The sequence below is a fragment of the Micrasema longulum genome, unplaced genomic scaffold, assembly GCF_059751315.1.
Source record: "Micrasema longulum isolate JH-2025_06_02 unplaced genomic scaffold, ASM5975131v1 h1tg002886l, whole genome shotgun sequence".
Classification (NCBI taxonomy): domain Eukaryota; kingdom Metazoa; phylum Arthropoda; class Insecta; order Trichoptera; family Brachycentridae; genus Micrasema; species Micrasema longulum.
The window spans coordinates 1,110-15,310 of NW_028280006.1; the positions used below are offsets into that span (position 1 = coordinate 1,110).

At 35.8% G+C, this 14,201-nt stretch overlaps 1 protein-coding gene across 1 annotated transcript in view; it reads left to right on the forward strand.

The window, feature by feature from the left end:
• Nucleotides 1-288: 288 nt before the first annotated feature.
• The window catches only part of LOC148271415 (protein purity of essence-like), a 51,041-nt gene continuing 37,128 nt past the window's right edge, over nucleotides 289-14,201 (forward strand). Inside the window, exons 1-9 of the mRNA XM_088241417.1 lie at nucleotides 289-470; nucleotides 1,402-1,509; nucleotides 2,636-2,739; nucleotides 5,406-5,550; nucleotides 7,047-7,238; nucleotides 7,977-8,151; nucleotides 9,229-9,363; nucleotides 11,448-11,547; nucleotides 13,481-13,700. Coding sequence (XP_088097543.1) covers nucleotides 297-470; nucleotides 1,402-1,509; nucleotides 2,636-2,739; nucleotides 5,406-5,550; nucleotides 7,047-7,238; nucleotides 7,977-8,151; nucleotides 9,229-9,363; nucleotides 11,448-11,547; nucleotides 13,481-13,700 — 1,353 coding nt within the window. The 5' untranslated portion in view covers nucleotides 289-296. The remainder of the gene's footprint in view (nucleotides 471-1,401; nucleotides 1,510-2,635; nucleotides 2,740-5,405; nucleotides 5,551-7,046; nucleotides 7,239-7,976; nucleotides 8,152-9,228; nucleotides 9,364-11,447; nucleotides 11,548-13,480; nucleotides 13,701-14,201) is intronic.

The following is a 14,201-nucleotide window of genomic DNA, read 5'->3' on the forward strand; positions in this document are numbered from 1 at the left end:
TATATTATTTGTAAATGCCCCTTGGGCGTATTGTAAAATTAAATAAATATTTTTTTTTTTTTTTTTAAATAGTGAAATTATTGTGATTACATTTTGTGTAAATTACTACAATACTTAATGTACTTATCCAAATATTGTAAGAGCCCTCTGGGCGTTTATAAATAAATAGTGTGCAGCAATCGATGAAAATGTGTAGTCAAATACACATTCCTTCTGGCCTCCGAACTGTCGTAGCTGAGCACACCCCGGAGATGCTTGCGTTACAAGCTGTCCCTTGATTACAGGCGTGCCTGGAGATGGTGTCCGCGCGCACCGGCAACTGGCAACACATGTGCACGTCGCACGCCCCGCACACGCTCTCCTACCTGATAGACGCGGCGTGCGTGCTCGACGAGGCGGTCGCTCCCACCGTCTTGCAGCTGCTGCAGGCTGCGCTGTGCCCTCCCAAGGTCACACCCGCGGCTGACAACGTAAGTACTGGCAGCTGAGAGCCGGTCTCGACGACTTCAAAAATGGGCTAGATTTGTTTTGGAAAAGTTGAGATACGGCGACATCTAAATTTAGTTAAATCAGGTTTAAGCATATCAGCTTTCAGCTGCCTGCTTCAAATAAAAATAATAAAGTATTTTATAGTGCTGGGAAATTATTCAGTATGTGTCCGGGCGGATGAGGAATACAGTTATCTGAGTGAAATAGAACCAAAATCTGGAACAAGTGTTTTCAAGTCGATGGCTGCTCTCGGGCAAATATTGTGCAAAAGGAAATCGAATGGAGATAGGTCCGCCTATTACCCACCCAATGGTGCATAGGGCACTGCATCGGTACTCCAATCGCAGTGAATCTCGATCATTTTTGTTAGATGTAAAGTAAGATGATCAGTCTTACACTTCAGGTACCATTCCAGGGACTGTGAAATATTCTAGTGTGAAAACACCTTTTTAAATAAATATTTCACATTAACCATGCCGGAAATCGAACCCGATATCTCAGTCACGATGGGCAAATGCGCTGACTATTACACCGCGAGGCCGACAAACGCAGGTATCAGACTAACGTAGACGATAAATAAATAAATTATAAAATCATAGCTCTTCTGAAAAATGAAATGTAACGTGAGACGAGGACGACCGAAAAAGACGTGGCGTGATCAGATCTCAAAACCAAAATCTTAAGTCTGGTCATGACAAAAGCAGACAGAACCGAAGGGCATGTATGACAAGATGTATGAATGTGGAAGAAGCTAGGAATGTATGTCAGGATAGACATGTGTGTGGCAGTCCATTCTCTCTCAAAATACGGGTGAGTTTTGTGTGACCCATTTGCTAGATAAAATTATTTACTTTTCCGCATCGTAGTCACCGGTTATTCAAAATTTGTATAAATGCGGTGTTATTTTGACAGGAGCGGACGGAGAGAGGTCGCAGCGCCGAGAGCGACTCTTCTGTCACCGTGAGCTCCAAATTCCAAGAAGCGCTGGTTCCACAGCTGGTTCAGCAGATCCAGCAAAAGGTATTCGCACAAATCTTTATTTCTCGAAAAACTCGACTTTTGAATATTTTAAAGTAATATAACAAGAAAATCATAAAGTACTGTTTCATACATACAGCTGGGCAAAGTAAACAAAAAATAGTATATATTATGAAATGTATAAATAAATAAACATAATTACCATTCACCATCCTTGAAGAAGTTCAAAAGGTTTGTTCTATGGGAACAATAAAAAAATAAAAAAATGTTTAAGAACCAAAATTTATTTACAAGTGATTCAAATAGATCAAGTCAAAGAAGGAATCGTGTGTTAGAAATAGCACATTGTAAAACGAGGCTCGCACAGAGACATGCATATTTTAAAGGCCCAAAAATTTTTATTCTTTTTTTACTGATAATATTTCATCGATTCCAAACTTTCAAAATTTTCCTTCTTTTAAAAAACATGCACTATCCTGGATTCTCTTTTTTTCTATGATTTATTTTGTTGCCCTTTAATTAATTATCATCTTTAATAATAAGGAATATTTTTGTGTTTTTTTTAAATATTTTTTATTTCCTTTTTTAATTACTATAAAAAAAAAAAAAACATATTATCTTTTACAGAATATTTTATTTTTTCTTTCTTATGTTATATTATAAAAATATTATAACTGTCCATTATTTATTATAGGAGCAAAAATTCATTAGAATTTTACATTTTTTTAAACATTTTTTTTAACATTTTTTTTTTGCACCACAACAGGCCAGGAGGCCTAATTACAGTGGTGAAATACATCACAGAGCACCCAGGCTTGAGAAAAATTACATTTTAATTTTTGTGTCCTCACCGGGAATCGAACCCGTAACCTTCCGTGCGTGAGTCAAGCGTCTTGACCACTACACCACGGAGGCCGCCATATATATTTTCTTGTATACCCACGAACAGGCCATGCCTTTGTGGGATTTTTTGTTTACTATTTTTCTAATTATATTGTATTTTTTTGATATGTAATTATGCTTTATTTTTTTAATACTCTGTTTTATTATTATGTTTATTGTAAAAAAAATAGCCTACACTAAATATATCCGATACGTGGGAATAACTATTGCCGAGTTCATTTAGTCTGTTGTTATTATTTATTTATATCTCGTTTTTCCATTCCAGGTGTCTTTGGATGAGTTCAGACACTTCGTGAGAGTGTTTCTACTGGAGACAAACAATACAGCCGTGCGTTGGCAAGCTCACGCCCTTCTGTTAGCCATTTATGAGTAAGTTACATCTGAAATATAGGAAACAAAAGAATAGAAATTACACCATCAATTGTAATAAAAAATGAAAAACTTAATGAAGTCACTGAAATTAAATATTTAGGTGTAATGTTGGATTCAAAACTTACATTTCACCAAAACGCTAAGATGGTAATAAATAAGATTGCAAAAAAAATATCAATTTTGGGAAGGATCAGAAGATTTATTGATAAGGACTCTTGCAAAACTATTTACAAAGCCATTATTGAACCACACGTTAACTACTGTAGTAGCATTTTATTTTTATCAAACAAAGAAAACATAGATAAACTAACTGTATTACAAAATAAAGCCTTTAGAATCATTTTGAAAAAAAACAGATACACGAGGGTAAAGTCGATGGTAAATGAAATGAAATTATTAACATATAAACAAAGAATATTTTACAATACAATGATATTTGTTCATAAAATTATAAACTCTAATAAAAAAACAGAATTTTGGAAAAAATTGATCGGAACCAGCATGAACACGATCACAATACTAGAGAAAAGAACAAAATTAGACTTCCATTTAGGAAAAAGGCAAAGTCACAAAATTCCATTTTATTTAAAGCAATTAAAAAGTATTACGAAATGGAAAAAAATATTTATGAAGAAAAAAACATATCAAAATTTAAAATAATGGTCAAGACATATGTGATAAACAATTTATAAATTAAATATATTTGCAATGTTATTATTAGAACATACATAACAATATGTATGATATGTGTGCCCTACTTTAAGATTTAAATAAATAAATACTTACTAGTTATCGTCCTCGGGTAAATTTGTGTTCTCTGTAACTCATAACTGCAAGTTTGGCTCAAAATTTTTTTTTAATATTTAAAAAAAAAAAATATTATTTTTTTACGCCCATAAGGCTTTTACATACATGCAAGTTATATAAAATATGAGTATACAAACAACATTAAATTAAAAAAATACAATATAAAGCAACCAAAGTGATAAAATATAGATCTGTGTATTGTTCACCGAATCACCGCTAACGGCGCTGCGTCAGCTGACCTGATATTTAATTTTCTAAATGTTATTAAATATTTGTACATAACCACTTACTGACTTTTCTATGTCTACTGGTTTCGAGACGTACCCGTCTCTTTGTCAGGACACCGATTAAACCAACATGCAGAACCCACTATACACCTTCACCGTAGTTGTTGCACAAAAATATAAAACCAACATGACATGCATTTTAATAAGCACATGCACTGATTAGGACAAACATGCACTGATAATAAAGGGTTAAAAGTAAATAACATGGAAATATTTCAAATTAGGAAAGCTTTAAAAAATAATGTTCCTTTGATCAATAATCAAACAAACTTCCAATATAGTCCTTTATACGATGTTCCACTGTAATGGTCACCCTATTAAACCGATTAAGCTTACCCCTCCCTCCATCCCCTCTACTTTTTCAATTAATTCTTAAACAACAAGATATTTTCATAATTTAATACGTAGTCTAACCAAAATAAGCTAGCTCACCTTTTAAGTACGCCTATGATGCACAGAAAAAAATATTTATCTCAGCACTTGTACAATTCAAGTTCACTTTTTAACATGATGCCTTAGCACTAGGCAAATGAAATTTTCAGGATTACTTCTCCACAAATAAGAGTAGTTTTTAAAATAGAATGTAGAAATTTTTTTCATGTTTTTTTTTTTTTTAGCCCTTAAAAGTTTGTTGAAAAATTAAGTTTGCATATTTTTTAGAAAAGATTCTTTTTTATTTGGAATTAAATCAAATAACGACTCAAAACTGAAATGCAGGATAAAAGGTCTACTATTGAGCTATTTGTAAAAAAAACTACTCTCGTAGACTTAATAGTTTGGCTACACTTGGGACATCCAGCCTAAAATCGGATTTTTACCAACAAATCTGAATAGCTTTTCAACTACATCTCTGAACATACGGGGGGGTTAAGTCGATAGGCATTGGGGTCTCCCATCGCTCTGCCACCGATGATTCACCCCCCCAGTTACAGGCTGTATATATAATATATATATATATATATATACAGGATGTTCATTAAACCCTGTCACATCCGAAACCACGATGATCAGTATTAGCAAGAAGACATATTGGCATATTAAAATATTTTTTTAGAAGGATTAAATTTTAAAAAATCAAATATCAAAAAAAGCAAATGATAGCTTACTTCTGCAGGGTGAAACGAGGGGGGGAAGGGGAGGAGTCTGATACTGCGCCGCGCCTCCCCCTCACTTCTCCCCTGTAGAAGTAAGCAACCATTTGTTTTTTTTAATACTTTATTTTTTTAAATTTTATTTGTTTTAAATGTTTTTTTAAATATGCTAATATGTCTTCTTGCCCACACTGATCATTGTGGTTTCGGATGTGACAGGGTTTAAAGAACACCCTGTAAAATACGACTTTATTATTAAAAGAGAAATAAATCAAGTCTTGTATTCTACATGGAGTCGTGTGACATCATAGCCTCAAGAGTTGAAGGCGGTTTGGCACTGCGATTTTCGGAATACCAGCTCGGGGCTGGTGCTTGAAGCAGACAGATACTATAATCGAGATATGCTTCATTTGGCGCTCCAATGTAGTCATGTGACGAGTGTCGTCAGATGTAATAAGAATGATGTCGCTCCTTGCAGAAACTCAACGGCGACCGAGCAAGGCCGGCTCGTGGCGCTCATGTGGGAGCTGTGGCCGGCCCTGCCGCAGTACGGCCGTAAGACCGCCCAGTTTGTGGACCTGCTGGGATACTTCTCCCTCAAGACTCCCAACATACCTATGGAGGTGAGGCCAACTCTAGTCACTAATTGACATTTGCATATCCTCTCCTATAATGAACGTCTTGAAGGGGCGACGTTGGGCGTGGCTTAGCTCATGCCCCATATGCCTCGGGAGAGCCCTAACCCAAACTGTCTCTTCTTCACACCTGCGGACTCCTGCCGTCCTGTAAGGACTTTAGCTTTTAATGTAATTTAGGGACGGGGGAGAATGAGGAATTCCACTGTTTTCTAATTTTTTTTTTCTATTAGCGTACTATTTAACTAAGCAAAAATATTTTTTTTTTTTTTTGTACGTTACTTACAAAGATATGATTTTTTAAAGTTACATTTATCAAATACTGCGCCAAATGACTGTAATCAGTGTGTCACTTTTCAGTAGTGACGTCATGAAACGGTTGGCGTTCATACTTTCACTGACCTGACAAGAATCTATGGAATATTGCTTTGATTACTTCATTTAGTTGATCGTAATTTGCTCATTTCTATGTTATGGTTGTTTTTACGAATGTTTTGATTTAGAAAAACCTAGAAAGTTGACATAATCTCTGGTTGAAATGTCAAATTATACTCTTTTTTTTCTATGGTCAAAACGTTCCTTACATGGTGCCTGGGCTTTAAAGCGGAAACCAGAAATACTACACGTAGAAGGAAGGAAGGAGTGACGTCATTATTTACGATTTTAAAATGAATACTATTTTTGACATTTTTAATTTATTTTTTCGTGCGTTTTTGAGATATTTCATTCTACTCCAAAATTTTTAAATATTTTTAAAATTAAAACATTTTTAAAATTTAATTCCGGGTTAGGCTGGAATTCCTCATTGCCTTTCATAGAAGATGGTTCCCAGATTGGAAGTAGAGATGGATGTTTCAGTTATTTATAAGAGGTATCAGTAACAGTTGCCGTTTCAAAAATTCATCAGTAAATAATTCAGACATCAAAAATAAAATAAAATACTTAAACTCATTAAAATAGCATTATATCAATTCATTAGTTAACCCAAAGAAAATTTGTTGATAATGATCCTTAAGATAAAAATAACTTTATTTAATTTACTTACATATAACTTTGAATTATGTATCCTTACCTCTGTTCTGTATAAATACATTTAACTTTTTAATAAAGATCACACATATTTTACAATTTTTTTTTTTTTCTAGTGTCGGATCGACTTGGCATTTTTACCAGTCAAGCATTATGCTAATACGATGTCAATAAATTAATAATCTCAATTTCGCCATTTTTGCAAATGGCCACTTTTACTTGTATAACCACGATACGTTTATATCTTTTCTGGTAGTTACTATCAAATACATTGACAATATGGGATATATGAATACTGTATTGTTGTAGTCTGATAAAAAGTAAGGAAATTGTATGATTTTGCAATTTTACCCTGAAATTAACATTAGATAAATAAACAGTATTTTTCTCAAGTATGTTGCGGGCTGCCGGTGGGGTACGATGGAGACGGTTATGGCTACGATTGTGCGTTACAGGAGTGCCTGAAGTCCGCCGTGAGCCTGCTGAAGGCGCAGAACGCATTGCTGACGCTGCACGGCAACGCGCCCACGTACTCCGCGCTGGCCAGCTATGTGGAGCTGGAGGGCTACTACCTGGAGTCGGAGCCGTGCCTGGTCTGCAACAATCCGGAGGTGCCCATGGCCACCATCAAGCTGTCCACCATCCGGGTAAGATATATAAATTGCTGCGCTGATAATACGTTACATAAAAATGTAAAAAAAGAAATTTGGCTTAGTTCTGTAAGCTTAAGCCTATTAAAAAAAATTTAAAAACCTCTGAATTCCTCATTCAACACACTGCCTAAAATGAATAGACGATTCCACTTTTGATTCTGTATGATAATCTTTAGCAATATTTATCTCTACTGACAGTATTTTTCTTTCCCAAAATCTCTCTTTGCTTGTTATTTAAACGGTTAGCATATTTATAATAGTTTACAGAGTTGCCATTGATATCTACATCCAGTACTTGTCTACAAAAATTTGGATAAACTCAAAATATTGTCGATAAATACACCTGCTCTATGAAGAAGTTTAGAAATTGAAAAAAATATAATTTTGCGTTGCCTAGTATGTAGGTGAAATAATTCAATTACATGAATCTCACCCGCATAAATAAAGGTTTCAGCTCTTTAACTTCACAAACATCAACATATGAAAGAATTGAAGGAATATAGATGTTCAAATATGGGCAGAATGGTGATTGTTACACAGTGTGTAAAGTGGCCACTTAAACCAGCGAACGACAGGTCATAAGCCCTGTATATGCCTAGACTTCTATATTACTTGCTCTAAAATGTTAATCTTAACAGCTCCCCAGGGAGTTGAATCCAGTCCTTTTCTACAAAAATTTGGAAAAACTCAAAATATTGTTGCTAATTAGATATTATGTTTGTTTTTCAACAGATCGACTCCAAGTTCACGACCACGACCCAGATAGTAAAGCTCGTCGGTAGCCACACCATCAGCCGCATCAACCTGCGCATCGGGGACCTCAAGCGGAGCAAGATGGTCCGCAGCATCAATGTCTTCTACAACAACCGGACCGTGCAGGCCGTCCAGGAGCTGAGGAACAGGCCAGGTAGCTTTTTAATTCATTGACATATTTGTCTTTTTTTCACTTCTTTATTTGCGCATAACGAGACACATTATCGGTAGTCGCCTATATCCGCAAAGACGGGGGTACCAGATCCTTGGCACTCCTGAAACTGAGCCAAGAGATTCTGAACCTGGCAGACAAATGGAAAATCTCGTTATCAGCAGAGTATCTTCCGGGGAGATACAACGGAGATGCGGACCACCTATCACGAAATATCACCTTTTTAGAGTAAAAAGGGTCTATGAAATACTGCTTGTTTTTGCTACTTATTAATAGGATGAAAAATATTTTTAAACTTGTAATTTTGAATTCCTTCAAAATAGTCATTGCATCGGCCACGTCCCTAATATGTCATGATTCATGTTCATTTTCAACTTTGTTCCAAACCATTAAAATTTTTATAGATCATCACGAATCTTGACATCACGACTATCAATGCCAAACATGTCGCCTTTTTCTAGTGACATATTTTTTTATATTTTCTTTTTTAAAGTTGTATATTGATTTTGAAAATACAATAAATTATTCTGAATCCATTTCGTATATTTTTATTGGTATTCAAAGTACTTTCACGCTTTATGGGATAAATTACGTAACCACACCATACTTTTATGCAATGTTTGTTAGAAGTGCACTCGGCTGGCATTATGTGTGATATCAAGGTGACGTGACGCCAATTCGAGTAATTTGAGAATACACGGTAATAGAATACAACCTGTAAAAGTGTGTCTGCTATTAGAATTGCGGCGCCTACTGTCGTCAGGTGTCGGCCGAACCGGGGAATCCCACGTCAGCACCAATTGGCGTAATTGTAAAGCGGCTTAAATTGAACCGGCGCAAAACGACGTTTACCTATACTTATATTTTTAAACCCGAACATTATGATTGAAAACTTGTCTTTAACACATTGGTAGTTATATCAATTGAATTGTAAATATCTACTCTGAATATTCGTTGTCTTCCCGATTTATATGAAATTTCAAACATAAATCTGTCCAATGGAAAGGTTACTCGTTGAAGCCGGGCCACCGATTATATGTTTGTTTATTTGTTTCGCAGGAATGTGGCACAAAGCTAAGCACGTGGTTCTTCAGTCCGGCCAGACGGAAGTTCGCATAGACTTCCCGCTGCCGATCGTAGCGTGCAACCTCATGATGGAGTATGCGGATTTCTACGAAAACACGCAGGCCTCTGGTGAGTTGTCCTTGCTATCCATCGCAAGGTGATTACCGCAACTAGGTAACTTCCAAATCCGCATTTGCGAGTTACCCGCCAACAATTATTTTTTTTTATCCTCCATGAATGCTACGAATGTGGCAGATAAAATCTTTTTATATTGTATAGATTGTATTAGGTGTACCCATAAGTAATAAATTATTTTTAGGGTTTGATAATGACGCTTTAAAAACACTGGTTGAAACAAATCCTAAACTGAGTATCCAGGAAATAGCAAACACTCCTCAGGCTACTTGGTCAACAGTTCAAAGACATCTTCTCCAAATCGGGAAGGTTTGCAGACAGAGTTTATGGGTCCCACATCTATTGTCGGAGATGAATAAAGTTCAATGGCGTACAATTTGCACATCTCTTTTGTGCAGAGAAAGAAATTATCAATTTTTACGAAGGATTGTTACTAGTGATGAGAAATGGGTCTTGTACAACAACACTAAACACGCACTAAACAATGGCTTTCTCCAAATCAACTAACCGTACCGACTCCTAAACCATCCCTCACTTTAAAGAAGGCGTTTTTGTGCGTTTGTCATTGAAACCGGGAGTAACGGCTATGGGTGAATTGTATTGCCAACAATTGGATAGATTCCACAACCGATCGTTAGTCAAACGACCAGGGCTTCGATTATGATGGGAAGATAAAGACGTCATACCTTCACCTTGATGGTATAGTTAAAGATAAATTCCCTCTAGCGATTATAAAGATATACTACTGGCCCCCCACCTTTAAGTTTTGGGTAGGTACATCGATATGAATCAAGGGGAAGCGTACGTCGCGGTACACATATCTACGCTCTAAAATGACAGCTTCAGTATGGCATCATAGTTGAAGATAAAAGTCTCCCGACCGACTACAAAGGTATAGTATTGATACCCCCACCATCAAGTTTTGATGTAAGTACATCATTTTATACGGACAAGTCTAGAACCCCTCGATACGTTTATCTACGCATTAAAAGTGAAAAAATTTTTGTTCCACCGAGCAATTTTTCCTTTAGTCTAGATTCTCTCCTTTTAACAAATAGGAGAGAATCTAGGCGTCAGACACAGATTATATGCGTCAGAAAGTTACCACACTAAAAAAAAATATTGTTATTATTTTTTTTTCTATCTGTTTTACTATCTTTCCGAGTGTATGTATCGAGACGTTATAGGAGCCGGCTTTGTAGTCGATCGGTACAGATCGGTAGATACATACAGACGATCGTTAAGTGTACCGTCTAGGTGATTTCCAAGTCATGCAAAATTCACGTTCAAGCGAGCATTTTTGGCTTGAATTGGGATTTATTGGAGTTTATAATCGCTTTGAAGTGAGCACTTTTTATTACAGAAGCCTATTTAAAATGTAAATGTAAACTATTTTATTTGAAAAAACGACGTAAGGAACGCGGACTAATTGTTTGCGGTCATTCCATCGGCTTGTTTCGATCATATGATGTCGATATGGCAAGTAGGTAGAACATACCGAGGTTAAATATACCGTCTCTATATATGCAGATGAAGATAGCGTTCATAATCGAGGCGCAGGTCTGGTCAACAGAAAAGGGATAATATAGCAACATGATATTGTCCAGCTGCATGCGGCGAGATTAACCCGAGAAAAAATATGGCAGCTAAACTGGGAGATTTTACCATATCCCCCCCCCCCATATTCCCCAGACATAGCACCATCCGATTTTTATTTATTCCGGTCTATGGAACACTACCTGAAAAATATTTTTTTTTTAAATGTCGATGATGTTCGAACTCACCTAGAAGCATATTTTTCTTCAAAAGATACTGAATTTTATAAAAAGTTAATTAAAAGTCTACCAACAAGATGGAAAAAGGTCCTAGATAACTATGCAGATTATATAATCGATTAAAAATAAAATTAAATGTAGTTAAATTATTATTTTTTTCTCGCCGCTTAAATAATTCATTACTTATGGGTACACCTAATAGAAGGCAGGATGTTAGGAATCAACTTAAAAATTCAAATAGATGGTCAGTTGAATAGCCGGTTATTTTTATGAATTAATAAAGTGCGAGGTCGCTCGTTGCAGGCGAGTCCCTGCAGTGTCCGCGCTGCTCCGCCCCGGTGCCGGCCAACCCGGGAGTGTGCGCCAACTGCGGAGAGAACGTCTTCCAGTGCCACAAGTGCAGGTACGCCTTTAAGATTACTTTATTTTGGTTCATTTAACTTCTTTTACGCAATAATATATTTATACATTGGCGGGCTTATTACCATGTATATTTCGAATCGGGTTGTGGTCCCGTGGCTAGTGTCTCGGACTCACGGATCAAAGGTCCGTGGTTCGAATCCCACTCTACCCCAACTTGATTCCATTTTCTAATAGTGAGTTATTTACAACTCGTTGAAAATGGCCCTCAAAATTAAATATTTGCGTAAATTATAAGAACGCAAATATTTCTTTTTACTAAAAAAAAAAAAAAAATGTGCGGGGGAAAAATCGCACTTGTCAAAATGCCTTACTTTTCAGGAAACAGTTTTTTGTTCGATTTAGATAAAATTATCAATAACATTTCTTGGTTTAGTTTCACTTTTGAAGGACCGGTGCGGACAGTCCTGAAGATGCCTTCTCGGGCGAAAGCGCTCATTGGTCAAAATTAAATAAAAGTGAAACTAAAACGTTGAAGTTTACAATGGAGTTAAATATTTACAATGTCTACTAAAATCATCTCAGACTTGCGGAAATCAAATCTAATATTGAAAGAACCCCCTTTTTTCTCTATACTTATAGAATTTGATTATTGCTAATAATCGGAAATACATATTTATTTATTTATTTACATATACATACGCCCAATGGGCATTTTTAAGGACATATTTATGCATAGAAAATTATTATTAGAGAAAAGTAGAAAGACACAATGGTATATATTAGACTCGGTGGGAGTGGAAGCGGGAGAGAGGTGTTTATAATTGAATTAGATTCGTGATCGTATGAGAGAAGACAACTTGTTATCAAAGAAATCAAGACTGGTATGTTTGTTGGCAGACCTGAGAATTCTGGGAATAGGGGAATGAAAACCATAGTTAGTTCTATGGTTATCGGTATGAAAGAGTAAGTTTTGTCGGAGGTTTCTAGTTGGGATATTTAATTTTACTGAGCTCAGTAGTTTAGGGGCATCAAAGAGTGAGTTGAGAATTATAAATAAGACTAGAAGGTAGGATTTATTTCGAAGGTCTTGAAGAGAAGATATGTTTAAGGTAGTTTCTAACTCATTATACGATAAGCCCAACCTGCAGCCCCAGCCTATCACATGTAGTTAGGTGATAACTCTTCGATGTTTTGTTGTTTGAGGCATAAAGTAAGAAAAGGTTCTTCTTTGAGAAAACTTTTTTGTAGCCGATTCCTAGTAAATTTATATTGTGTAATAAAGTACATTGGTAATATTATCCTTAATAACGTGTTTCGGCTTACGTGTTGACTGAACTTAGTTGTATAGTACAAAATGAGCAAATACAAGAAAAATTTAATAAGTTGACTCGTGCGATTGTCCTCTGCCCGTAGACATTAAAGGTGTTATTTATATCAGAGAAAATAAAATAATAAAACTAAATACATACAAAAATAGAAATATAAATGAACTAATATCAATGGGGAAAGGGAATAAAGCGAGAGGAAAGGAGGAGAGAAGAGATATTTCTTAAGGTATGATTTAAACAGAGATATTGTTTAACTTTTATTATTAAACTTTAATTATTAAACTTTGTATTAGGGAAAATACATGTCAAAGAAAATCTACTCTTAGGTCAGCATTTGATTCAGGAAGAGGAAAACTTGTCGAGCTATATAAATCAGCCAAATATTATTTTTCTTATTATTGTATAAACATCTTTGGTAGTGGATGGGAGATGAGAGAAGCCGCATAGACACTAGACGAGTCAGAGAAGACGGGGAAATTGTAGATGGGAATTGAGAGGGTGTTTAGAGAATAAGAACAATGAAGTAAACCGTGAACTGATAAGCGTAGAAAATTTTCAAAGAGGTATATAGAGGAATGTTAGGACAAAGTGCAGTGAACAGAAGTGACCGACTAAATATGGACATTGCTGAATTTTATAACTCAGGGCGATCAACTACGACGAGAAGGACCCGTTCCTGTGCCACGCGTGCGGCTTCTGCAAGTACGCCAAATTCGACTACACACTGACGGCGCGGCCTTGCTGCGCCGTGGATCGCATCGAGAACGACGAGGACCGCAAAAAGATGGTCGCCGCCATCGGCCAACTGCTGGATAAGGCCGACCGTGTCTACCGTCAGCTGGTGGCCATCAAACCGCTCATAGAGGTAACTACCGCTTTAACTATATTTTCAGCAAACAAATGTTCGGCATTTGGTGTTCTGCTATTGTCAATACCTTTTATTGCCTTTACCATATCTATCACGTAAAAAGTTATCTCTTTTGACAAGTCCTAGAATAATGAGTACTTACATATATACATATTTTTAAATATATAAATATAAATATATTTATAAATATATATAACAAAATATGTAGACGTATAAATATATATATATATATTTATACATCTACATATTTTGTTTTTTATTACTTTTTTTTTTTTTACGTATTTTTAAACTTGGATTTTAGGATCAGCAAAGAACAAATTAATTCTCCAATGACCCGTCTGTCGTATTGTTAACTCAAGATAAGATCTGGACTCTTTTGGTTTAAGTTTACGGCGATTTAAACGAGCACTAAATAAATAGTCCAGATCTTGTCTCAACGTCCCTTATGTTTGTCAATGTTTCTTTTCGTTTTTTAAAAATGTTTTTAACTATTCTTTT